General features: G+C 41.7%; 1 protein-coding gene and 1 pseudogene across 1 annotated transcript; one reads left to right on the top strand and one right to left on the bottom strand.

The window, feature by feature from the left end:
* Window positions 1-25,129, bottom strand: WRNIP1 (WRN helicase interacting protein 1). The gene is made up of 7 exons (XM_039246549.1): window positions 24,095-25,129; window positions 21,849-22,040; window positions 20,347-20,588; window positions 6,219-6,448; window positions 2,101-2,256; window positions 1,327-1,406; window positions 1-732 (listed from the first exon to the last, which is right to left on the bottom strand). Exons 1-7 carry the CDS (start codon window positions 24,908-24,910, stop codon window positions 457-459), a joined length of 1,992 nt encoding a protein of 663 aa, XP_039102480.1. The 5' UTR covers window positions 24,911-25,129; the 3' UTR covers window positions 1-456.
* Window positions 24,909-27,444, top strand: LOC120241438 (annotated as a pseudogene).

The following is a 27,444-nucleotide window of genomic DNA, read 5'->3' as shown; positions in this document are numbered from 1 at the left end:
TACTTTGAAATAGTTTTATTGGCTCATAAGACCTTTGCATATAAAAAAAATACCCAAAACACTATGCAGTATTAAATCACAATTACGTTTTTTTACCAATTCAAACTACCCTGAATATACATCTTTTAAAGGAAAAAAATCCTACAGAACTGAATTCTGAAATGACATTATGACTTAAATACTATGACAAAATAGATAATTCCTTATAACATTAATTCATTGCACAAAGCTGCCAGATATTTTCATAAGCATAACCATTGCACAGAGTGCAAATGAACACAATTTCAATGTTACACATTTAGTTGAAGTACATGTGCCTCCACCTAAGAACTCTGACATTTCTGGCACAAAATGTTGGTCTCTTTGAACTTCACCAGGCAACCAACTTCACAATCCAGTTACTCTTTCTCTCCCTAAAAAACAGACCCATCCTTCTGCTGTCAAAACCTACAAGAGTCAGCATCGCCTTTGCTTAAAGAAATCAACTCCTCTCAATTCTTCCGGCAGGTACTCCTGATCCACAGGCTCGCTGTACATGGGGTTGTACTTGTAGCCCTTGCCGTAGCCCAAATCCTTCATCAGCCTGGTGGGCGCGTTCCTCAGGTGCAGCGGCACGGGGGGCAGAGGCCCCTGGTGGTTTCGCAGGCATGCTTTGACATTGTTGTAGGCGCTGTACACCTCGATGGACTTTGGGGCTCTGGCAAAATAGACTACACACTGGGCCAGAAGCACCTAGGACAAAAAGGAAACATTTTACTATGAAGGTGCCAGAAAGTTTCTGTCTTGTGGAATATTTGATGACATCTCTAGTTAATTCTGAAAAGATTCCCACCATGCTTTTATTACCCCCTTTTGTGCCTACAGCCTCCATAACCACGTGTGATGGGAAGAAGAAATTCCTACAGGAGGCAAGGGGGCGAACTAGACCAATGACTTACATTTTTTGTTAAACAGAACTTTCTACCAAGTGATTTTTTCCCCCTAAAATCCCAACATAGAAAACAGGTAAGTATGAAGCTGCTGTTTGTGGGTGAACTTATAGAAACTTCCTGTTCAGCAGTTTCGACATTTCTGGCCCCAGGAAAGCCTGAGCACTTCCTCCGAAACCAGGACTACTAAAAAGTTTTAAAACATGATCTTGCTGTTGACACCTAAGGTCTCCTCTCTCTCTAGAGTCTAAGATTCTAAATTGAGAGTTAAAAAGCCAAGCAGCTTCTTCGCTGGCCCCGCACATTAAAGCTGATGGTAGGATAGATGTTCAAATCCATGAAGAACCAGCACAAGAAAAAGGAAGTGATTAACAAAGAAGTGAGCTGATTACTTTACCTCACATTCGGGCATGCCTATAAAATGACAGCCTTGGTAAGCAGCAACTGCTTGTGTTAGCGCAGATGGGTCTGCCAGACCTGTCACACACACAGAAAGACACAGGAACGTTTTAGTCACAGTGCACACTCCCACCCAGGCCTGTCAACAAGCTGCTGCTACTAGAGACCATCACTGCCTGTGGACTTCAGTTGACCAAAAAAATCCCATTTAGCAAACTGGATAGACTTTCCTCTGATCTCATTAGCTTATTCAAGAAATATTTACTGAGTGGTAAATTGTTTCCTCATGGATAAAAACTACCTCTGGTAAGAAAAGTAAGAGAGTATAAACGACAAACATGAGAAACAAAGGCCATACAGTCACAAGGACAGACACATGAAAAACAAAACATCTATTAACACCAAAGAAAAGTAAAGTTTTTCTAATCTTCTTTAGTGTCTAGAATCTTCCATTTCTATTTCAGGAGCTGTCCCACTGAAAACCTGAACCCATGACTGCAAAGCATTTAAAATATTTTATTTCAATACTCACGTTAGGAAAATCACTACTGAAGAGTAAACAGTGATGACTTTAGGAACACAGACACTCAAAAGTACACATTCAATGCCAAAAAATAAACCAGTGAGTCTACACTTGTCTTATCTTCTCCTTACCTGTCCACATGCCACCAAGAAATTCTTAGGCCAAAAAGCAGCAGCATTCCTGCCCCCAACACCACGCAACCCCATCCTCCGTGAACACCAAGGTTCGGGTCCTTCCGAGAACACTCACCTATGTCCTCACTGGCAAACCTCACAAGCCTCCTTGCCACGTATAGCGGGTCCTCTCCTCCTTCAAGCATGCGTGCAAGCCAGTAGAGAGAGGCACTCTGGTCTGAGCCCCTCATTGACTTATGAAGTGCAGAGATGCAGTTGTAATGCTCTTCTCCTAGACACCACAAAAAGTACTTGCTCAACTGTGGGTCAGAAGTGGGAACACACAAAGCTCACAGGAGGGTCATCCGAGCCATAGGTTTGCTTCACTTGGTTGATTTTAAGGAGGCTTAGATTTAGATAAGGGACCCAGGAAAGCCTGGGGAGAGTGGGGTCTAACAGCTGTCCTCAGCTGCTCAGCGGGAGGGCACAATGCCATGAGCGTGGAGCAGACCTATGCAGTTCTCCATGCGGCCCGTGGGGGTGTCTGGTAACCTGGTTCCCTTCAGAGAAGGAGGCTGCCACAGAACCTGTGCTGCCCATGCGGCGAATGAACACAGACCAGATGAGGAGAAGCAGTTCTCTGGGGCCCTGCTGGACTGCCATAGCCAAGTGAGGAAGGAGAGGGATTCTGATGTTCAGGTTCTACTGTATGCCCCCCTAAGGAAAACTGACCCTGGGTCTGTTTGTAGCCATTAGGATGGAGAGTCAAGTGGCAAGGACAGTTGTTATAGCCCCTCTGTTCCTCAGTGTCCTTTCCAGTATCTCAAGGCTGTGGTCACTTAAATCTGGTGTAGGACACCCACGTGGCCGGATCCGAGAAGGGCAGACACATGGACTGACAGCTCTCACAAGGAAAGCACTGTAGCCCCTCGCCCTCACCACTTGGTCTCCTCCCACTTTCCACCCAGGATTCACATGTAAAAAAATCAGTGAAATGTGCTTTTAAAAAACATATAAGAAGAGAAAATTATAATTAAACATTTGTATTTGCACACATTTCACGATTTTCTGACCATCCTATCTTCCTTAAGTTCCAGGAGAGGGAAGCCTCTTCCTGAGCCAAGAGCAGGGGAGCTATTCTTATATTCCTTCCATGCAAGCACCAATGTGGACGGTGAGACCATGACCTGCTCTGCATACCATTTGGGCTCTGGGAACAAGTCCCAGCAGCTGACAATGCTGGTAAGACAATACTTGGCCTTCATGGGACAAGATGCTGGCCTGCCAAGGAGGAAAGACCCAGGAGGCTAACTGCAGGGACCTGAGCATCTCCTGTTCAGGAAGAAGGGAGATCAATGGCTTCAGCTCAGCCACCAGATTTCTGTGGACAAGTGGAGTTGTCCTCTAGTTCACGGCTTCCTAAGCTAAGTCACAATGTCACGGTGGCTGGTTAGGAGAGTGTTCTGGGTGAACTCCACAAGGTTCTGGCACACCCCATATTCACAGGCCTGGCCATGAAAGAAGCCACCTCTGCCTCTCTTTCTGTCAAATGTAAATGAGAAGATGGCAATGAATCTCCCTGACACAAGCATTACTCACTTTCTCATACCTTTACTGCAGGTCAACGTTGAAAGTAAATACAGTTAAGAACATGAGCTCTTAAGCCAGGCAGTCTGGGTTTGAGTGCCACACTTACTAGCCATGACCATGAGCAAGTTACTATCATCTCTATGCCTTGGGCTTCTCAGTTGTAATGTGGGGATTAGAAGACTACAAGGCTCACTGGACTGAGTCTTAATGTATGCCTGGTATGGAGTAAGCACTGTAGAAACATATAAGCATTAGATACTACTCTATGCTAGCTTTCAGTTTTGCTTCATCATATACCACTTTTTAACCTAAAATTTCACATTATTTATGTAGAATCCTGACCTTAATGCAAGGCAGAGAATTTGTTCTCATTTAGAAATGTCTTTACTCTGATGCAGAAATATCTGAGCTAGTTACTGGAACCTACAAGTGAGTAGCTATACACTAGATAACATTAAAAGAAATAATTAAAATTGTGGGGGTGGGGATTTTTGTCTCACCAGAGTTATAAAAAGGCCTAAGAGTATAAGCTAGCAGGTTTCCAGGGCAATGCTTCGATCATCCCTATTTATGGAACACAGCTTGGAAGAGGACAATTCTCTAGGATCCGAACTATATTCATGAGCGTCTACAGATCGACGATTGTGCTGCTACTCTACAGTGGGGTATGCTGGAGACAGCGGCGGGGGGTGGGGTGGGGGTCACATTAAGTGTAAGACTTGTAGAATGTGTGGTTTCTCGAGACCTGACCCCAGGCAGCCTCCTATTGTCCCCAGACCTTCCGGGGGCAACACAAGAGCCACAGAGAAAGTTGTCCCCATTGTGTATGGCTCCCCTGGACGGAATATGAGCCCTAAGAAGTAGAAACCCTATGACTAGACATGTCTGACATCCACTGTGTGTGTATGGGTGTGTGTGTGTGTGTACTCACGTGAGTGTGTGTTATTGTGTGTGAGTGAGCGTGCTCTAGTGGGAAACTGGGGACCTCAGGATGGGCTGGTATGGAGGCAGCACCAATAGTGGGGAAGGACACAGTCCTAGGAAACAGTCTGGCACCTTGAGTTGAGGATGCTTTACTACTTGTTTGGGAACTAGGGCAAGCTTTGTTAACTGCAAAATGGGAATATAATAACTACCTCCTATGGTAATTTTGAGAATTAAAAAAAAATCAATGTGTATAAGATACTCAAGTATTCAATGCTAATGTTATGTTAAATGGTAGCTTTTTGGTTTTTAAATCAGAGTCTGACAAAATGTGAAAAAACAGTTCCAATCCATCCAGTCAAAGTGAAGAACTTCCTTTAGGACACGTACAAGAAGGAGAGGGACCCCGTTGTTGGAACCCCCAGAAACAATGGAGAGTCCAGTATGTGGAAATACTTTTTTTACCTCTTAAAATTTAAACTTTTATTCATATCTCCAATTCCTATATTTGGTCAAAAGTAAAGCAAAGTTCCAAGACCAGAATGCTTTACTTTTCAGATTTTCCAAGCATTCATATGACATTCAGGAGCACAGATAGCTGGCCACCTAGGATCTCTGGGCTCTGCTAGGAGAGGTCCTGCTGAGAGGCATGTCCGCATTAGAAAGTAGAAAGGGCTTTTGTTAAATGTCTCTAAGAAGTCCTTACTAATGCATCCATAGTGCCGATTAGCAACCCCCATTTCTGACCCCAATCACTGAGGCACACTAAGGCTGAAAGAGCTTCTGTCATTTCCCCAAAGTCACACAGTTTTCTGTTCAACTCATCAGGGGGCAGTGCCTGGAACCCAAAGTCATTCTTAAGCTCTTCCACCCTCCTTCTCTAACCAGTAAGAAGTATTCTCCATCATCAAAAAACATTTGGAAATACTCTAGGCAAGGTACTACTGCCTACATGATATCTGGAATATTCAATGATCAGCTTCCTCTTCTGGCATAGCTTTTAAAGGTAATTATTCCAGTTACTACAATGACTCTATCCAGAATCACACAAATATCCAAGCCCCAGAGTCCAGCCTAATCTACCGTATGCTATCTTTATCTTATAAAAAGATACGACTGTGCTGTGCTTATGACATTTAATATTGTTTCAAATCTGATATCTGTAAATGCAGTGCTACAAAAAACAGATAAGTATACACAGCAAAATTAATATTTTTAAAAAGCTATTAAACTAAAAGCATCACATCATGATCCATGTAAACTTCATTTTTAGCTAGAAATTAAGCATTTTAATTCTCATTAAACTCAGAGAAATAAGTCACTTATTGCAAAAGTCCTGTTATTTACTGCCATTACAAATGATCACAAAAATTACTATCAATTGTAAACAGAGGGGCTTTCAAAAATACTTATATTCTAAAAAGCACTATATCAGAGAGTAACGGAAAAATACAAACCTATCTTACAAGGAAAGTTTAAAGCCTGCAATTTCAAACATGATAGCTCTCAATTCTTATCAGGACAGCTTCTGCTCTGTGCCTCTCAAAAGAAAGGTTAGGAAGCTAGGTCTTTGAAATCAGGCTCTGAGTTGGAGGTCTAATTCAATTACCAATATGGAGATCCAGCTGAGAATCAAGTTCATGTTTTGAACTCAGCTGAAAGTCAGAAGCTTGGGATGTGAGTATAAGGACACACCTTACTTCATTAAAGTTACCCTCTTTTCACATTTCGTTTACTTACCTGCTCGGTCATATAAAATATGAGATCGCTGGAGGCCTTCCTTCACATCATTTTCAGTGATCAGAACTCTACTAGGAGAATAGGTCTGCCCACTCTTCTTACAAAACATCTTCCTAGAGCTTAACCTGGCCAGCACTGCCAGCTGCAGTCCGTTCAATCCAGCTCGGGCGTCGCCGTCGCTAAGATAAGCCAGAGTGTCTACTGCTTTATCCTCTATGAACACGGACGGTCTGCAACACAAGCAAGGTTAGTTACTACCACTTTCATGCTCTGCACTTATTCTGTAGCACTTCTTACAGAACTGCTATGTCTTAGCAAGGTCACTAAAAGCTACCTTAGGTTCAAGGCTTCTGCCCTCTCTCCCTAATTCATGTTGTCAACATTGTTAAGCATTATCTAGATGGAGAACTGACCTTGAGTCACGAGATTATTTTACTGTGTAAGCACACATGCAGAAGCCATGTATGATGGAGACATGAAAAGATATGTGGTTCTATCCTTGAGAAGAGTAAAAACCACAGGAACACCAAGACTTCACTATAGTGTACAGAAAACATACTTCAAACAGTCCCCATCCTGACGAGACAGGTGTGCTCAGACTACTTCCCAAACAGGGCAGGGTCAGAATCATATCATGCAGTTCAATTCCCTCAATTTTACAAACAAACCACAAGAACTAGAAGCAGGCCTCTGGGATTTTGGCCTGGGGCATGCTTCCAAGAGGGTAGGTATTAATCACCTAAAGCCTGCACAGAGTAGCAGAGAGGTCACTAGCCTGTGTATCTAACAAAAGACTGACAGAACTTGGCTGTAAGACCTTAGGTCAGGCACCTACCATCACATTTCTAAATGTGGACCTTCATACAGTTCTAATTAGGATTTGTTCCCAAGTCTAATTCAGTAAACTTTTCTATTTCTATTCTAGTGAGACAAAATATTTCACGTATTTAGTTACTTAAAGGAGTCCTAACTAATTCTTGGCTAGCTGTTAGCTGCACATTTGCAAAGCAAAAATAATTTTTCAGTTACAGCTCACCCATGTCATTGCCAACTTTCAGCTGAAAATGTTTTTAGTAATTAATAAGCCAATTAGGACTGTCCAAATCAGCTACTTGGAAAACCACGCACAGGCATCAACTGAGCTGAGCCAACGAGGGATGGTGGGGAGGGGAGGTTCAGTCCGTGAAAGAGGACCCAGCTTATCTATGAAGGTCCATGCATAATTCCTTACCATACACCCCCTCACCTACTACTTCACTTTGGTGAATAGCCTAAATAACAGCAATTTGCATTTCATTCACTAAAAGATGTTTCTAACATCTTAAAGACTGCCTCATCTCACCCTTTATTTATCAAAGCCAAGACTAACTTTCTCATCTCTCACCACCCATAAGGCACCTGTTTTGTCTTAGCTTGATAATGAATGACTCTCTCATCAGACTCCTGACAGCTAGTTGCCTAGGCCCCAGAGAGATGGTTACAGTTAGAAGCCCAACTCCCTCCCTTCCTGACCAGACAGATACTCAAAACATACTCAAGGCCTACATCACTGGCACTTTGTAAAGCCAAGGAAACATTTCTCAGACAGACATTGTTTAGCAGACTCTAGATGATTTGGAAGAAGGCAACAGACATTACATACTAAAGAAAATGTGTTATGAGGGACTAACATTAAAGGGAGTGTGGTAGCATTCGAAGTGCCTTAAAGGGAAGGGCACCCTTGGGGCCTGGTTACAGCACACAGTTTTTGTGTGTGTGCACACATGTGTGCATGTGAGGGGGGAGGGGAGAGAGGTGGGAAGGGAAAACCAAAATTGCCTGAACATCTCATTTCAGCCTCAGAACTAATAAAAGCAAAGCCTTCCACCTCTGGAAAGTTTCCTAGCAACAAAGAGCCCACAGGATCATTTGTAGGAAGGAAAAAGAGTACAGCAGGAGCCCTAATCAATCCTGACTGAGCCATCACCAGAAGTCAGGCCATTTGTTGATCACATTTGTCATCTCTCCATATCCACTAAACGTTGAGGCCTCAAGGACAGGAATTATGTTTTATTCTTTTTTTACATTCCTAGTGCTTGGTAGAGAATAGGCATTCAATATCTGCACGATGAATGGACTAATTTCAATTTTTTCCCACAATCTCAAAGTGAAATGTTTATTTTTTAAAAATAATAACATATGAAAAAACATTAAAACATCAACAACAAAACCCTTTTCTGTGCCACCTAGAGATAATAGCTACTAGGTATTATGTTGTATTTCCTTTATGATCCATCCACCCATGCAACCATCAACTTTACAACTAAATTTTGAAACAAAATTGAGATCATACTATAGTTTACATCTTTAACAATTAAATATTTTGAAAATCAAGCATTCAGAACTCTGAATATTATTTTATTTTTTTACAAAATGTATTGAAAAAGAGAGACAAAGAGTAAAAGTCACCTATTGCTGTACTACCTTAGTATTAATATTTTGGTATATATCCTCTTTCTATGAATTTATCCACTGTATATATTTAGCAGCACAAAGTGCTTTGGGGAACAGAAAAAAGATGGGTATCCTTATATTCTCTAGTATTGACTATACTGCCCCATTTCCACTGATCCTCATACAGTCAGCAAGTAGGCCTTATTTACGAAAGAAGCCAACTAGCAGACTGCTCCATAGATTTATAAATAGCATAATGTGAACAGGCCTTTAAATGGGTATTTTATGTGGTTGGAAAACAGGATCCTTCCTTAAATTTTTAAACTCTTAACTAAAGTCTGAGTTATATTATTGCTATTTTTTAAAATCAGGCTTGGCATCACGGGGAGTGAGAGAGCTGCCACAATAAAACCAGAGCTAAGAGCTTTCACCCAGGCTCCTACTGCTCTATTCTTTCTCTCCCTTGTTACTTTCTACATTCCAAAGTTCACCCCTGTCCAAAACGATGAGTATTTTTAAACACAAATGAATCTGTCAGCAACTCTGTTCAAGTAATAAAAGGCAACTGCTGACAGCACTCACAATGGTCACAGAAGCAAATTACCTAATGGAAATTTGCTATTAAGAACACTACAGATGTTCAAAAAGTTCTATCTATCTTCCAATATATCCTGAACCCCAATTTACACCACCTTGATTATGAAGAGTAATAAAATGTGTTAAAATATCTTGTGATCCTAGAAGAGGAAACACATGAGTACTCATGCCAAGAACAATGAACTAAGCAATATTTATATTGAGATTTGCAAAACTCTTCAGACAACAGTTAACTATTGCATAAATTATTATGAAAGAGTGCTCCTAGTCCAGAGACATTATTTTAAAACTTAAGCATAAACTTAAAATTTTGGAAGTAACTTTCCAAGTTAGAACAGAATTAATAAGGCAAAATCTTTGGGGATATCTACTTTGGGGATAGAGCATTTGAACTTGCATCATATCCTCCTAAGAAATAGATAATAAATTATATTGTAAAAAACTGTTCCATAATTTAAAAAATGGTTAAAATAGGTGCACTGGAAAAGATCGTATCTCCAGTTTACAGATGTAGAAATAAAGACTTTGCCTCATTTCGCTAACTGAAGAAAAATGCTTCAGTCTTAGGAGGAACATGGGAAGCACACCGCCAAGGATGACTTCCCCCTTTCATTTTTCCTTCCAAGGGCCTGAACCTTTCTGCACACTGTTTTTCTGGTGGTTGATACTGGGATTTGGAGAATTCTTTTTATTTTATTTTTTTTTAAGTTTTTTAATGTTTTATTATTTATTTTTGAGAGAGACAAGAGCATGAGCAGGGGAGGGGCAGAGAGAGAGACACACACACAGAATGTGAAGCAGCTTGAGGCTCTGAGCTGTTAGCACAGATTCCGACTCCTGGCTTAAACTCGCAAACTGTGAGATCATGACCCAAGTCGAAGTTGGACACTTAACGACTGAGCCATCCAGGTACCCCAGAGAATTCTTTTTAGATGGCAGGATGTTTAAGTTCGAGGAGGAGTGAAATAAGTGAAAATGTAGCTGTTATTTCATGGCAGAACAACAACAAAAAAGTATTGCTCAGTTAAACTCTCTTCCTAAGTTACAAAACAATACTGTGTGAATCTCTTTCACTAAAGAAAAAGAACATTCCATGGTCAGGGTAACAATTACCTAACAGTGGTCCTCAACCAGGGATGTGCATCAGATTATACAGAACTATCCTAAAATAAGATGTAGTATATATAATCACAGATTTGCTGATTCTAAAATCTCCAGGGACAGACCCCCCAACCCCCAGCACAGAAATAGCCGACCTTTCAACAATGTGGGGGTTAGGGGGCAATGACCCCCAAAACAAAAAAAAATTCACATAAGACTTTGGACTCTCCCAAAATATAACTACTGATAGCCTTCTGTTGACAAAAGCCTTACCAATAACAAAAACAATCAATTAACACATATTTTATGTTATGGGTATTATATACTGTATTCTTACAATAAGGTAAGTTAGAGGAAAGGTTATTCAGAAAATCCATTTGCAGTACTGTACTTTAAGAAATCTGTGTATAAGTGGGCCCATGTAGTTCCAACTCATGTTGTTCACGGGTCAACTATATTTTCAAAATGTATTCCTGATAAATGTGGTATGTATATCTGGTTAAAAGGCACTACTGCTGGGGCGCCTGGGTGGCTCAGTCAGTTAAGCATCCAACTTTGGTTCAGGTCATGATCTCACGGCTCATGACTTCAAGCTCCATGTCAGGCTCTGTGCTGACAGCTCAGCTTGTGTTCTCTTTCTCTCAAAAATAAATAAACAATAAAAAAAAAATTTTAAAGGCACTACTGCTAAATTATAGATGAGAATCTTTTTTTTCCTAATCCTTTACAAATTAAAACTGTTATCATACAAAGGAACACAGAGAAAGATTAGAATGTTAATACTCACCAGAAGCATTAAAAGTTTTTTTCATGTTTATTTATTCTTGAGAGAATGATAGAGAGAGTGAGAGTGAGCAAAGGAGGGATAGAGAGAGAGAGGGAGAGGGAGGGAGACACAGAATCTGAAGCAGGGTCCAGGCTGTGAGCTGTCAGCATAGAGATCGAGGCGGGGCTCGAACTCATGAACCATGAGATCATACCTAAGCTGATGTTGAATGCTTAATTGACTGAGCCACCCAGGTGCCTCTCACCAGGAGCATTTTAACGTGGTACTAAGTAAAAGTAACTCGCTTCACTTATTCCTAGATCCTTCTAAACTGAGTACAGGCACAGCTCCCTTACAGTGCTTCTGGCCGCACTTCAGACATTTTTTTTTTATTTTTACAAATTGAAGGTTTGTGGCCAGCCTGCATTAAGCACATCTATTAGTGTCATTTTTCCAACAGCAATTGATCACTTCATGTCTCTAGGTCAGATTCTGATAATCCTTGCAATATTTCAACTTTTTCATTATTATTTGTTATGATGATATGTGATCAGTGATCTGTGATATTACTATTCTATAACTGTTTTGGGGTGCCACAAACCACACCCACATAAGACAGAGAATTTATTACTGATAAATATTTGAGTTCTGACTGCTCCATCAACCTGTCATTCCTGTATGTCTCCTCCTCAGGTTCACGATAATGAAATCAGGCCAGTTAATAACCCTATAGTGGCGACTTAGTGTTCAAGTGAAAGGAAGAGTTGCATGCCTCTCACTTTAAAAACTAGAAACGATTGGGGCGCCTGGGTGGCTTAGTCGGTTAAGCGTCCGACTTTCGCTTAGGTCATGATCTCGCGGTTCGTGGGTTTGAGCCCCGCGTCAGGCTCTGTGCTGACTGCCAGCTCAGAGCCTGGAGCCTGTTTCAGAGTCTGTGACTTCCTCTCTCTCTGACCCTCCCCTGCTCACGCTGTCTCTCTCTCTCTCTCTCCTAGAAATAAACAAAACATTAAAAAAAAAAAAAAAAAACAACCAACTAGAAACAATTGAGGTTAGTGAGGAAGGCATGGTGAAAGCCAACACAGGCCAAAAGCTAGGCCTCTTGACCCAAACAGCCAATTTATGAATGCAAAGGAGAAGTTCTTGAAGGAAATTAACAGAGGGAGGCCCTCTCTTCAATTCTGTGACAGCTAAGAGAGGTGAGGAAGTTGGCAAGAGAAAGTCTGAAACTAGCAGAGGTTGATTCATGAGGTTTAAGGCAAGAAGCCATCTTCGTAAGTTCAATGTGAAGCAGCAAGTGCTGATGTAGAAACTGCAGCAAGTTATCCAAAAGACCTAGCTAATGAAGGTGGTCGCACTAAATAACAGATTTTCATTGTAGACAAAACAGTCTTCTAATAAAAGAAGATGCCACCTAGGGACTTTCCTAGCTAGAAAGGAGAAGCCAAAGGCTGCCTTCAAAGCCTAAAAGGACAGTCTGACTCTCCTGGTAGGGGCTAATGCTGCTGGTGACTTGAAATAGAAGCCAATGCTCATTTATTATTCTGAAAATCCTAGGCCTTTAAGAATTATACTAAATCTACTCTGCTTGTGCTTTATACGTGGAACAACAAAGCTTAGATGACAGCACATCTGCTGACAACATGGCTTACCGAATATTTTAAGCCCACTGTGGAGACCTACTGCTCAGAAAATAAAGGTTCCTTTCAAAATATTACTACTGTTCATTGACAATGCACCTAGTCATCCTAAAGCTCTGATGGAGATGTTGTTTCCATGCCTACTAACACAACATCCATTCTGTGGCTAATGGATCAAGGAGTGATTTCAACTTTCAAGTCTTACTATTCAGGGAATATTCTGTAAGGCTAGAACTGTCATAGAGATTCGTCTGATGGATCAAAGTCAATTGAAAACTTTCTGGAAAGGATTCACCATTCCAGATGTCCTTTAAGAACATTTGTGATTCATGGGAAGAGGTCAAAATATCAACATGAGCAGGAGTTTGGAAAAAGTTGATTCCAATCCTCATGGATGACTTTGATGGGTTCAGGACTTCAGAGAAGGAAGTAATTGCAGATGGGCTGGAAATAGCCAGAAAACTAGATCTAGAAGTGGAACCTGAAGATGTGACTGAGCTGCTGCCATCTGATGACAAAATTTGAGTGGATGAGGAACTGCTTCCTAGAGATGAGCAAAGAAAATAGTTTCCTGAGATGGCATCTACTCCTGGTGATGATGCTGTGAAGACTGTTGAAATGACAAGGATTTAGAATATTAGATAATTTAGTTGGTAAAGCAGTGGCAAATTTGAGAGGATGGACTCCCACTTTAGAAGAAGTTCTACTATGGGTAAAATGCTATCAAACAACATCACAAGCTACCAAGAAACTGTGAAAGGAACAGTCAACTGATGCAAATGAAACAAACTTCACTGTTGTCTTATTTTATCAAACTGCCACAGTCATCCCACCTTAAGCAACCATCACCCTGATCAGTTAGTTATGAGCCATCAACATCAAGGCAAAATCTTCTACCAGCAAAAAGATTAAGACATGCTGAAATTTCAAATGATGGACAGCATTTTTCAGCAGTAATTTTTATTTTATTTTATTTATTTTATTTTTTAAAATATTTTTATTTATTTCTAGGAGAGAGAGAGAGAGAGAGAGAGACAGCGTGAGCAGGGGAGGGTCAGAGAGAGAGGGAGACACAGACTCTGAAATAGGCTCCAGGCTCTGAGTTGGCAGTCAGCACAGAGACCGATGCGGGGCTCGAACCCACGAACCGCGAGATCATGACCTAAGCGAAAGTTGGACGCTTAACCGACTAAGCCACCCAGATGCCCCTCAGCAGTAATTTTTAAATTAAGGAAGGTATGTTGCTTTTTTAGACATAATGCTGTTGCACATTTAGCACATTCTAGTGTAGTGTAAACATAGCTTTTGTATTCAATGGAGAGCCAAAAATTCATCTCACTAGCTTTACTGAAGTGGTCTGAAACCAAACTCTAGTTATGTCTGAGGCACACCTGTAGTTAGAAACATGCCTTCAGAAGCTGGCTCCATCGCATTCAAGCAATGTGCCTCAGCTTCCTCCTCTAATAAAAGGAGATAACATCTACATCAAATAGGATTAAATAAGACATTAAATCTTAGAGCGATACCTAACATATCACGAACACTCAATATGTTAGCTATTTTTATTTTAAGAATCATTTTAACTAGAATTTTAAGAATCATTTTAACCTGTTCAGTAGCATTCTCTCTAGAATTGCAAATCTTCAAGGCAGAGCCCTCAACTCTACTGCTTCCAGGAAAACAAGACTAAAAATAAAACAAAACAAAACAAAACAAAACAAAACTACTTTCTCCAAAAAGAGAGAACATAAACTTTACAGATATAAATCTCTTTTGTGTTTAAATCCATGGAGGCACACATCTTTCCTAATTACACTATACCTTATATCTGGTAGGGAATAGTGAGGTGAATAGTGACCTCCAAAGATGTGGCTAAATCCAAATCCCTGAACCTGTGAATTTAACTATATTAAGGATCTCAAGATGAGATCATCCTGGATTTAGCATGGGCCCTAAGTCGCAAATGTCCTCAAAGGAGACAATAAAAGAGAAGGCAGAGGGACAAAGACTGCCATGTGAAGATGGAGACAGAACTGGAGTGATCCTGCCACAAGCCAAGGAATGCCAGAAGCCACCAGAAGCTAGAAGGAAAGACTATCCTAGAGCCTTCAGAGGGAATGTGGCCTACCAACAGCTGGATTTCAGACAGTCTTTATAACAGTGAGAGAATAAAACAATAAAAATATTGTTGTAGGCCACCCCACCCAGTTTGTGGTACAGGTTTTCTCCACTATCCAAAGGAATAGTGTTCCCTTGAAACCTTTTGCAAGGCAAAATGGCACTGAAGAGGCAAATACCATTAATTTACAATTAAATTGTTTTTAGTGTTCTCAGACCTAAAAAGTGACCTTTCTTAGGCTTTTCTGATATCTTAGGACACATCTAGCTAACAGATGTACAAAACAGACTGAGATAAAGCAGATGCTCACAGACATAGTACAAAACTATGGTGGCAGGATGCCAAGATGCTAAGTGTAGTTGCCAAGGAAGCAGCCTGGTGTTGCCACTCATCCTGCTAGGTGGGTACTGCCTCTATGACTCATTGCAAAACAAGTGCTGAATGCTGTTTTTGCCTTTTGCCTTTTTTTGAGGTAAGAGTAAAAATCCTCTTCAAATTTCTTCCATTTAGTGGCAATAGGTATTAACGTAGGTCTTTTATGAATGTGAAGTGGTATAATGTGAACTTCCAAAAAGTAAGGGATACCCATAATTTGTGATGGCAGGAATAGGAAAGAATGTCAACGAGACTGGCTGATGTTCCTGGTTGCCATTATTTTTGTCAGAATTTTCATAACTTATGCTAATGTACCTTTCTTTCTTTATATAAAATCATTTTTAAGGAGAATTATTAAAATCCACTCTAACTAAACCTGTAACTCCTGATTGATACTTCCTATTCTAGTGATCCATTACTTTTCTTTTTCTCTCTAACTGAAGTGTTAGAAAAGGCTATTTCTGAAAGGCAGCCAATAATATTAATAGTATATTAATTAATAAAAACAAACCAAATGAACCTACAGCCATCTTTGTGATCAGAGAAAAGGCTCAGTCTCATGTCACAGCACCCTCATGTCAGAAGGACAGAGCTACATTAATCCTTCCAACCAACTGTTGGAACTTTGCCTACTTAGTGACAAGGCAATCAAGGCTCCTCACTTTACTCTCTTCATATCCACAAACGAATGCATGTTATCTGGCCTACAAACAATGGATTCTTTAGGGGTGTTTTTGAATATGCATGTGTCCTACTATGTGGAATCTATAATCCTTCAAAGCTGCAAGTTCTCGGAGTGACTAAACTATCGTTCACTTTCTCATCTTCAGCATCACAAGCTCAACAGATGATAGACCATGGATTTTTTTTTCTCCTGGTCTCCAAAATCAACCCAGTAAACAGATAACATGCTTGACTGTATCACGTGACCAAAATGCTTAGCAAAATACATGAACACTACTGATTACCCATACAAACCAAAAGAGCTACAGTACAGATAATTCAACATAAATCACCAGCCTCTATCTTTCTCTTCACGATCAAATCACGACTGAATACAGAGTACCATTTTGCAGATGTCTCACAAAAGCTGTGAGGTGGTAAACATGGGGGAGTATAGGGAAGATGCTGTTCTTTGGCCCTTCTTCCACCTTGTTGCCTGGAATGCAGGTATGATGGCTAGAGCTCCTTGGGGCATGAGGTTGAAGTCATGTGCTGAAGGTAGTAGAGCAAAAAGATAAGGGCCCAGGTCCCTAAGGATACCATGACGCTGACTAGGAACTGCATTTTTTATACCTGTCTATCTTCAGACTCTTTTACATGAAAAGGAAAGTTCTATCTTCGTTATGCCAGTTAATGTGACCTTTTCCCTGTTATATGCAACTTAACCTAATCCTAAGTGGTTCAGTAATGTTGAGTACTTCCTTCTTGCTGAAGCATCCTTATGGTTTTCCTCTTTCTGGACTTTGTCTCCTCACAAAATAAATGCTGACAAGTCCTCAACTCACTATCCTTATTTCCTGGCCCTCTTCAGTTCTCCTATTCAAACACGTGGGATATATGATCCTTGAAGTGTTGGTGGCTCCCAAATCTCTGGGATCACACATCTCTCCTGCTCTCCTGATTTCTTTATCTAACTGCAAACCTCTCCATATGAATCATCCTGAGGCCCCACAAACTGAACAAGTCCTAAACTGAACTCCACACCTCATCTTCCTTTTATCTTTCTTTTCAAGCATGCAACTACTTTCCCAGTCACTGGGTATCAAAGTCATCCTGGACACTCCTTTTTCCTCCCTCCTCACACTGAAGCCTATACAGACCTCATTTTGCAATTTTACAGAGTAGACCCTGCCGTCATTGTTCAAGTCACCTGCATTTGTCATTTGTCTTTAGCATCACTGCAAGAGCTTCCTAACTGGTCTTCCTGGTGCCTGGTGAGGGGTGGGGAAGATGGGACTTGACTCCCTTCAACCCACCCTCTCTAATGCTATACTTATCTTCCTAAAATATAGAGCTAAGCATGTCACTTACTCTCTTGCTCAAAAACTTTCTATGGTTCCCACAGCTCTCCACATCGCTCACCTGACCTTAGAATACAGATCTTTCATAATCTGGCTCTGCCTCCCTCTCTGGCTTCACTGACCATCACTTCCTCACACCCACTCTTCCACTCAGCCATAACGAATGTATCATACAATTTACTACCACCTTGCCTTTCACATACTGTTATCCCTTGCCAAAATGAGTTTTCCATTTCATCTAGTTAAGTTCTGCTTATCGTCCAAACTTCAACTCAGCATTTCCCTCATCCAGCAGGTGAAATATTTGATTTCACATACTCTAGAGGCCTCTTCTCTATCCCCCACTGCTCTTTGGTCATATCGCAATCGTAGTATGTCCCCAGGAAACCAATTTACTCGTCTATCTCCTTATCACATACTACACTTTCTAAAGGCACAGGAATATGCTTTTCAACACTCAGCCAATGCCTAGCATATGCAGGGCCTTCAGTTTATGCTGCATAAATAAATACAGAGGGAAAAGCTTAAAAAGAACACTTATTTCACTCTAATGGGAATCTGTCATGTACAAAGGTATACTAGATGAGAATTCACAATTCCTCAAGAAAAATCAAGAATGGTGTTAAGCATCAGCACGATTCATTTTTCAGACTGGTACCTGCTCATCTCATCTCATGCACAACCTTAAACAGTCTAGATTTCGCTCTAAACTAGGACACCAAAATATAAGACTACAAATGCACTCATGGCTTCCCAGAGAAAGTAATTATTTGGGGTTAAAAGTTTTTCTAGCTAGATTAGTGTAATCAAATTTAATTTATGTCCAAGAGAATGTATATATATTTAAAGCCAGTCAACAGATATGAAAGTATAATTTCACTTAAAATTGAAAGAAAAAAAATCCATTTTTAATTCTCCATGGTAACTGAGGTGGTCAGGTGCTTCTGTTACAAAGTCACTTAAGAGAGTTTTCTATGGCCTATGACATCTTCTAACTTGTCAGAACTGCTAACAAGTAGACCCATCATTTAAATTTAATAATCTTTAACTTCACTGTTTGCTTAGACAATAGTATTAAAGAAAAAGGTTCTTGATACCTGGGCAACAGAGCAATCGTCCCTTATGCTACACTCTGCAAAAAAAAGTAAACAACCTACAGGACATAGTAGGTCTTCTCTGACTGAAATGCAATTTTAGCAGATTAAGAATCATTGGCTCACTTTTGTATCATTCTCCCAGTTTCAATAATAAGAGAAATTTTAATTCCTTCACTTGATCCTCTCAAATTTTAATGTGCATGCAAATGATTCGGAGATCCTGTTAAGATGCAAAAATCCTTTTTAAAATGAGCTGCATGGTTCTTCCACTGTCCTTCTCATCTCACCTAATTATGGCATGGCAGTGATTGGAGAGAGAAAAAACCTGAGGGTATCTGAGTAACAATTCCATGAAATCATGACATGAATGAAATCAATAAAATTATCCTAGATTAATAAAAATGCAGGATAAAAAGTTGTAGATATATTACGATAACCAGTATACAGAAAGAAAAATACACAGAAATATGTAGGGATATCCCTCCCCCCGCTTTCTTTCCATGTTTATCACTTGGTTATATGTGTTTTATAGTAAAGATGTTTTTTTTTAAATGTTTTATTTATTTTTGAGAGAGAGATAGAGACCGTGCAAGCAGGGGAGGGTCAGAGAGAGGGGGAGACACAGAATTAGAAGCAGGCTCCAGGCTCTGAGCTGTCAGCACAGAGCCCGACGTGGGGCTTAAACCCACGAACTGTTGAGATCATGACCTGAGCTGAAGTCGGACACCTAACGGACTGAACCATCCAGGCAGCCCATGAAGATGTTGTTTTAAAGGAAAGCTATACTAGATGTGAGAAGTTGACTGTGTGTAGCCCCTTTTGACCCTGATAAGTGCCCAGCATACAAAGGGCTCCTAAGTATGAATACATTTAACTGATACCAGCAGATTCCATATGTCTTTTTAGCCACAATTTTGATGGCTATGCCATCACAATTCCACCCTAAAATGATGTGACTTTGTTGCGCCTGGGGGTCCTTGGCCATGTTTCAAGGCTTTCATGAGGCACGACATAATTCTTCATCCAAGAGACAGGGGCAAATGGGAGAGGCCAGACACACAGGGAGAGACTTTTGAAACCTAAACCCTGAACCTAAAACTATGTCTTGTACTTTAATCCTCACAGAAGGGTGGCTCCAGAACTTGGCCTCAGGGCAGGCACCAGCAGCTGTGGGGTCCAGAGCATGAAGAGGCAGGCATTAGTCTCTCATCAGACCAGATTATGTTCCACTGTGTTATTTCAGTTGACACATGAATAACATCTGAAGAATATATTGGAATATAAAGAAAACCTCTGACCCAAGTAATCTAATTGATTATTCACCATATATACTCTGTGTATTAATGAACTTATGCAGTGCTCATGATACAGGAATAGATTGCCAAAAGGGAAGAGAGGGCTTTTAATGTGTTATTTTCAGTTAAAATTTCTTTACTTTCATAGCATTGAGCTTGGCTTTTAAAGTGTACAAAAAATTCTAAAAATATTTAAATTTTTTTGATAACACATTAATTTTTATTTAGTATTTCTAAAAAAGAGGAGTGAACTGAAGAAAAAAAGAAACTGGAATCTGAATACAAATTTCAAAACATTTGTAAGTTATATCTATTTCATGAAACAAACTAATGAGTAAGCCTTCTCATAGTGTTCCAAGGCTTTTAAAAATAGTGTTAGGAAAACAACAAAATCCTTAAGCACAAAAGCAAATACCCAAAAACTAAAACAACAGGCAAAATGATGTTAAAGTTTGAAAAATTAGATGCACCCCATATAGGGTGCATCTTAAAAGAAAGGCTTGCAGAGATATACTTGTTGGTATAATTGACTACTTCCCCCTACTTTTGTTTTCACTACTAGATCACCATTTCTTCTCTGTTCCCACCTTCTCCTTACTGCTGTCAGGCCCTTTCTGGCCCTTTGCCAGGGGATTCTTTGAGAGGTGTGTGCCCCCAAGATACTGTCCACAGTCAACTTACTCTGAACTGCTGTTGCTGCCGTGGCTCAGAGGGTCAGTAGGACGACTGGAGTCTAAGACGTGGATTCCCAGTGAGTTGATTGCTCGCATTAGAATAGTCACCATTGCCTCTACGGGAAGCTTCTCAAGAACAATAACCCGACAGCGGCTTAGGAGAGCAGCATTGACCTGGAAGGAAGGGTTTTCCGTGGTTGCCCCAATCAGAGTGATCGTCCCACATTCCACGTGAGGAAGGAAAGTGTCCTAATCATGGGAGGAAAACAGAAGAAATTGATTCCAGTCAACAACTTGCAGAATCCTACGTAAGTTGGCTATTCTTTCCTTCTCCTAATTTTGAATTCTGGAACAGCTTTATACTCATTGGATATGGATGCACTGTTTGGAGAATGCAACTCAGTTTTAAGCTGAAAACATATCTTTTGGAATGTGAATGACTAAGCCTGGCCATTTGCTGGTACACTAATAACTCAAGGTAGAATTCTATTGTAGTTTTCACATAAATCATTTCTTTTTTTTTAACTTAGAAAAGTTATCTTCTATCCTAACTGACAGACAGCTTAAATATAGCAGCTATTTATTTGTAGAAGTCTAAGAAAACACAAAAAACATTAGGGTTTCTAAAACCTTATTCTTTTATGAGTACTTAATCATAATAGTTACTCTTCCTAACAAACCTGGTAAATATATATTGGTGACTATGTAAACACTGGATGTTGCTTTACAGGGAAGAAATGCTAAGATGAGTCAATGTTCTAATGAAACCTAGAGCAATAACATCCTATCAGAACTCTGAAGGATCCACTTAAAAAGAGATTCAGATCAGGAACAAAAGCTTAGTAGGGTTTTGTAAAATATTTCTTTCTCTGATTAAAAGCTGTAATAAATCTATCAAAGAAAAAAGTATATTTGAAGAAAAAAGTTAATGCTTACTTAGGAAAAATACAAAAATGGCTTGGCTTTGTTTATAAAAATAAATAAATTGTCTTTCTACTTTTTTCAGAAAGCCATTTAAATGATAGTAATGATTAGATTTTGTTAACATTCACCTTGATGAGAACCTGAGGTCACAGAAAACCACTCTTCTTCATTTTGAAAATGAAAAAGTAACACTGTATAGGAGACAAGTTTAAATATTTTAAAATAATGATCTTACAATCATGGTAAACTGCTTACTATGACTCCTAGTATTTAGATTCAAAATCTGTAAAAATGAGAAACTTGATCCCAAGCTGCTTTTCTGATATGTATAGCTCAGGGCCATACTAATACTTTCATTTATCATATAGAGAAAGCATTTTCTTGTCACCAAAAAAACACTAAGAAAAAGTGGGAAACAGGCTTAAAGGAGATGGACTGATAGTCTAAACCTATCTATAGACAGAAAACTTAATGATAGCAATAGTCCTTAGCATTTGCATTTTTACGCTTTTCAAAGTGATCTCACGTACTTTAAGTTCACTTTAATGTTCACAATGACCAAAGGTAGAAAAGGAGTTAATATACCTGCTGAGATTTATTGAACCGATGAATCTCATCAATAAAAAGGATGGTTTTCCTTTTGAAAAAGCTCTTTTCATTTTGAGCTTGTTTTATGACATCTCGCACATCATTTGTCTTGGCATTTGTTGCAGACAATGTCACAAATCTTATGCTATGTTTCTTGCTGTTGTTGGCTATGATGTGAGCCAGAGTAGTCTAGAAAATATGACACACAGAGTTTGGAAAGCTGATCAGACACCCATGGGTACTAACACAAGCAGCATCAGCACTATTTACCAAGCAACTTGAACTCTAAAGAATGCTCAGCAGCACAGATACAATCCAAAATACCATACCACATTTTCAAAAAAATTTTTTAAATGTTAAAAATAAAAGAGGGAAGTAGCTAAAACTTAGGCTAATCCTGACCTTTTCTCCTTTATACCTAACCCTGTTTAATTCTGTTTTTGGGGACTCTAAGATCTCTGGAAATCTCATAAAGAGTGGCTGTCTTGATTTAGCAGAGCCTGAGTGACAGCTGTGACCTCTTGCAGCCAAGAAAGCGTTACTGCTGAAGGACTAGGTATAGAAATGGAGTGCAGAACCACAGAATCAATCAGTTCTACAACTGGAAGCTTATCAGTGCAGCCTAGAAAAGGAGTGAGGCTTTGCACTGAAAGACCAATGAAAACTCCCTAGCATTTAAGAGGACTGCATGCTGCCACCTCTGAATGTCTACTTTGGAAGTAGATGAAACAATAGCACTTTGATCATGTTAGCAGTCATGAGAAAATGATGGTGAGATCAGTGACTGGCACTTAACCAGGTGCCCCATAAATGTGCATATGCTGTTATTAACATTATTATTATTGTTAACAGTAAAGTGTAAGAGTTAAGAATGGGAATAAAGAAAAACTGTGTTTAATGAGAACAAATTTGGTCTTGAAGGAATGGAAAGGTGGCACTTTATTTTTTAAAACTTATATAGTACCATTAGATACTGTGGCTCTTTCTTCATCAAACCCTAGCCTATGGGCTCACATCACATATGCCTAGGCTTGTGACTGATCACCAACCACTACACTGGGTAGCCCATTACATCTCTTGCCTGGCATCTTCTATTAGTTCACCCTACTCATTTTCTAGGGAGTTTTTTCTTGCCATCTGGTCCACCAATGGCTGATTAGCCATTCTCATGATCTTATGTATAGAGTTCATGAACAACTACTAATAATACTCCTGCTCAATCTCCTAAATGGGGTTAACAACTAAATATACCACCATGATAAAATGTTATCTGTGATAGACCTGATTTATTCCTGGACAAATGGAAAGTATTAGTGTGAAGAATACACAAAATGAGCAAGATGCATTCTAGGAACTAGGGCAAAGGAAGGTGTGATTGAGTTGGAGATGAAGCTGGAAAGAAAAACTGGGAAAAAACCATCCTCCTCTCTCTGTGGATAGAAAAAAAAATACTTAAACATCTCTTAGACTTCTCTATCTTGCTTAACTCTGCCACTGTTCTTAAGTATTCTTTTAATGACATGTCTTCCAGACCCCAAATATCCTAACTGCCTTCCTCTGGACATGTGCTAATTCCTAACAAGGTGGACACAGAAATGTATTGATGTTTCTTCTCTAAGGTAGAAAGCATTGTGAAGACAGTTATGGAAATAGTAGATGAAAACAATTTGCAAAAGGAAAAGAGTCTTCATATTAGTCTTGTTAAATAAATATATCCTCAAAGATAAAAAAAAAAGTTAAAATAAACCAATAGCTACAAAGAGGGGAAGGAAACACAACTGAAACAAACAAAAACAAATTTTGACTCCCCCCCACCCAAAGTTGAACCCATATACCTACAAACTGAATATACAACCTGCAATTTGTAACATGTCGTTTCCTTGAGAACTGGATCATTAATGGGAGGGTGGGTGTGCACGCTGAACACAAAGATCAAATCTAAGAGTCCAAATATTTTTGTAAAACTACGGATTCAGAAATCTTCATTTTGAAAATGACCAGAAAATGTGTCTCATAAATCTGGCGGGGTGTGTCGTTTTTTGTACCGATCACTGACTCCACCTGTGGGCCAGGCACTGCCCGGGCTCAGATGGTACCTGAGGCCCTGCACTCAGGCCTCCATATGCAGGACGGACGGGCGGATTCTTCGGCGACGGCTTCCGCCAGGGCTCTCTGACCCTCAGATCCACGCCAGACCCCATAAAGATCAATACTCGGAACCCTTCTGTTAAGGCGGCACTCACCTTGCCGCAGCCCGGCGGTCCCCACAGGATGAGAGAGGGGATTTCGTTGGTCTCCAGGAGGGACCGGAGCAGGGTCTCCTGCCCCACGGCTCTGCTCTGCCCGATGTAGTCCAGCAGCGTGTCGGGACGCATCTTGTCCGCCAGAGGCTTGCCCTCCAGCATCTGCCGAATCTCCTCCGCCGCCAGAGACCGGGCGTGCGGGCGGCCAGCACCGCTGGCCCCGAAGGCAGCGGCGTCGGCTGCGTCCGCATCCCAGTGGCCCGGGTCGTCCTCGCCATCTGCATCGGCGTCCCCGTCGCCATCGCCCACCGCCTCTTCCTCTTCTTGCGCCTCCGCCTCGTCCCAGCTCCGCGGAGATGCGCTGCCCGCCGCGGCGGCCGCTGCCGCCGGCCTCTTTCCCGAGCCCTTCCTCCCGGGACTGCTGGAGCGGGCCACCGGGAAGTCGGGAATGAGGCGGGCACCGCTGGGCGTGGGCGGCGCGTCGTAGCTCTCCCGACTCTCGGTCTCGCCTCCGTCGTCGCCCTCCTCGCCTTCGCCCTCGCTGCTCTCGGCCGCCGTCGGGGTGGCCGGCTGCTTCAGCGCGGAGCTCTCAGAGAGCCGCCGCCTCTTGGCGCTGGGCGGCGAGAGCCCCTTGGCCCGCTCCCCGGCGCGGTGCGGCCCGGCCGTGGGCTCCGCGTGCCCGGCGGGGTTGAGCAGCAGACAGCGGTCCAGGTGCGAGTTGATGTGCGCGGCGGGCATCATCTGCTGGCACACGGGGCACTGCACCTGGTGCAGCTGCGACAGGAAGGGGTCGTCTTCCGGCCCGCTCACCTCCATGGTGGCCGCCGCCCTCGCCGGCACCCGGCGCGCCCGCAGCAGCCCCTGCGCACGCCGAGGGCTCGAGATGCCCGCCGCTAGGCCCCGCGCCGCGCGACCCTCGCTCGGGGAGGTAGCAGGACGCGCGCGGGCCGAGGGAGGGCGCCGCTCATGCCTCACGTCCGGAGCTTCCCGCGTCGACCCGCCCTCGGCAGCCCGCCGGCGGTACCTCGCGCGGCGCGTCGGGAAGAGTAGTCCGCAGTCGTTTACCTCAGCTGCCGCTGGAAACGTCTCGCGCGGCGCGTCGGGAAGTGTAGTCCGCGGCAGTTCAACCAAGCCGCCGCTGGCATCGTATTCCGCAGCCTTTCGGGAAATGTAGTACTCAGCGCCCCTCCCCGGGAGCTGAGCGTCCACTTCCGGCCGGCCGCGAGGGCCACCTTTGTGAGGGGCCGGGGGGGCTGGAGGACTGCGCCTGCGCAGAAGTGTGCGGTGGCGAAAACGGCACCCCTCCGCGCCTTTCGAGGCGGGTGAAATCGGGGAGGAGTCGGTGAAAACGCGCAGAGATTGCGCCTGGGAAAGCGGCTTTTCACACCCAGAAAACTGAGCGGGCGTATGGGGCGGGCGCGGGTAGAAGAGGAGGCCCCTCAGGTTGTTGGTAATTAAAGGGAAATGGAGAAAATCCCAAACCGCTCTAGAAGAAAACTGGACAAAGGATCTGAACAAAAGAAAACAACGCAACAACTACACGTCTGGAAAAAAAAAGTTTACCTCAGAGAAATGAAAATAAGGTGAACATCCTCCACCCTTTTAGATTTTTGACCTTTTTACCCACTAGCCTTTTAGTTGAAGCACATACTTAGATGCTTGTCTCCAGTCTTCTATTTAATAGTTAAGAATTAGACTTAGTTCTAAATGAGGGTTAGTCAAGTTAGGCATATTTACCCCCACAGCAATAAAATGTTAGGCAACCGATTAAAGTTACGTTATAGGCAGTGACAGAAAATGCCCACCATAAATGAAAAAAAGAGATTAAAACATCCAAGTGTGGTATTGTATATCTTTGAATGATAGGATTACCACTTTCTGTGATTTTATTTTCTACTTTCTGTAAAGCTCTCTTTCAAAAATGTATCATAAGCATCCTTTTTTTTTTTTTGTATTTTGAAAGAATAAATTGAGGGAAAATGAAAAATCAATGAATTGTAGGAAAGGAACTTTTCCAAGAGTTGACAAATATGAGATTTTTATTTAATCTGCACAAGAACATCCCCATGAAACTTGTCTCAAAGCAAACACCTAAGGATTTTAAAAGTCTTTTATATAAGACGATTTTACAAAAAGAGGAATGACTCACAAAGAACCAGAATTAGGGGGCACCTGGGTGGCTCAGTGGGTTGAGCGTCCGACTTCAGCTCAGGTCATGATCTCGCGGTTCGTGGGTTCAAGCCCCGCGTTGGGCTCTGTGCTGACAGCTCAGAGCCTGGAGCTTGCTTCTGATTCTGGATTCTGTCTCCCTCTCTCTCTGACCCTCCTCTTTGTCTCCCTTTCTCTCTGACTCTCCCCTGCTCAGCACTCTCTCTCTCTCTCTCAGAAATAAATAAACATTAAAAGAAATTAAAAAAAGAAAAGAACCAGAATTAGAGGATAGTAATCAAAAAAGAGAGTAAAGGAAGCATTGTTTCAGTTGATTCTGGATGTAAAGGGTGTAGTGGCCCAACCTCCTGGTAATTGTGAAAAGGTGTGAAATCTGATTTTTCATGGTTTTTCCAACTAGATTAGACTCAAAAGTAACATTAAAAGAAAAGGTATGCAAAAATGAGTTAAGAAGCTTTATTCTTTGGTGATCATAATCTGAAATTTACCTATCCCTCAGAGCAACCATAAGAGGAACATCACAAGCCAAGTACTTAGAGAAGAAGATTCTAGGGGAGAGAAAACGTCTTTCCCCTTACCCATCTATGTTTATTGGCCCCTGTAAATTAAATTTACAAAAAGCAGATTAAAAAGAGAAAAACAGCACCAAGCTCGTGCTCCCGGCTCTGACATGGCTGGTCTCCCAGAAGGGTGGCAGGACCTGGGAGTTGCAGCTGTGACTAAGGCTGAAGTAAATCCAAGGGCCTACCCCCTCACAGACGCCCACATCACCAAGAAACTACTGGACTTTGTTCAGCAGTCATGTAACTACAAGCAGCTTCCGAAAGGAGCTAATGAAGCCACCAGAACCCTCAGCAGAGGCATCTTGGTTCATCGTGCCGGCTGCAGACACTGAGCCACCGGAGATGATTCTGCACCTTCCGCTGCTTTGTGAGGATAAGAATGTGCCATACGTGTTTGTGCGCTCTAATCGTGTCCTGGGGTAGGCCTGTGGGATCTCCAGGCCTGGCGTCTGTTCTGTCACCATCAAAGAAGGCTCACAGCTGAAGCAGCAGATCTAGTCCATTCAGCTATCCATTGAAAGCCTCTTAGTCTAAACTGGTGGCCTCTGCCCCCTCTACACTGAGTCTTCCCCCTGGGGTTGTGTGTCATATTGTCTGTGTTAGCATGTAGTACCTCTA

This window comes from Hyaena hyaena, unplaced genomic scaffold (genome assembly GCF_003009895.1).
Source record: "Hyaena hyaena isolate Hyena2069 unplaced genomic scaffold, ASM300989v1 scaffold_282, whole genome shotgun sequence".
NCBI classification, from domain to species: Eukaryota; Metazoa; Chordata; class Mammalia; order Carnivora; family Hyaenidae; genus Hyaena; species Hyaena hyaena.
Note: the sequence above shows the minus strand (reverse complement) of the source record. Positions and strands in the feature narration are given on the sequence as shown.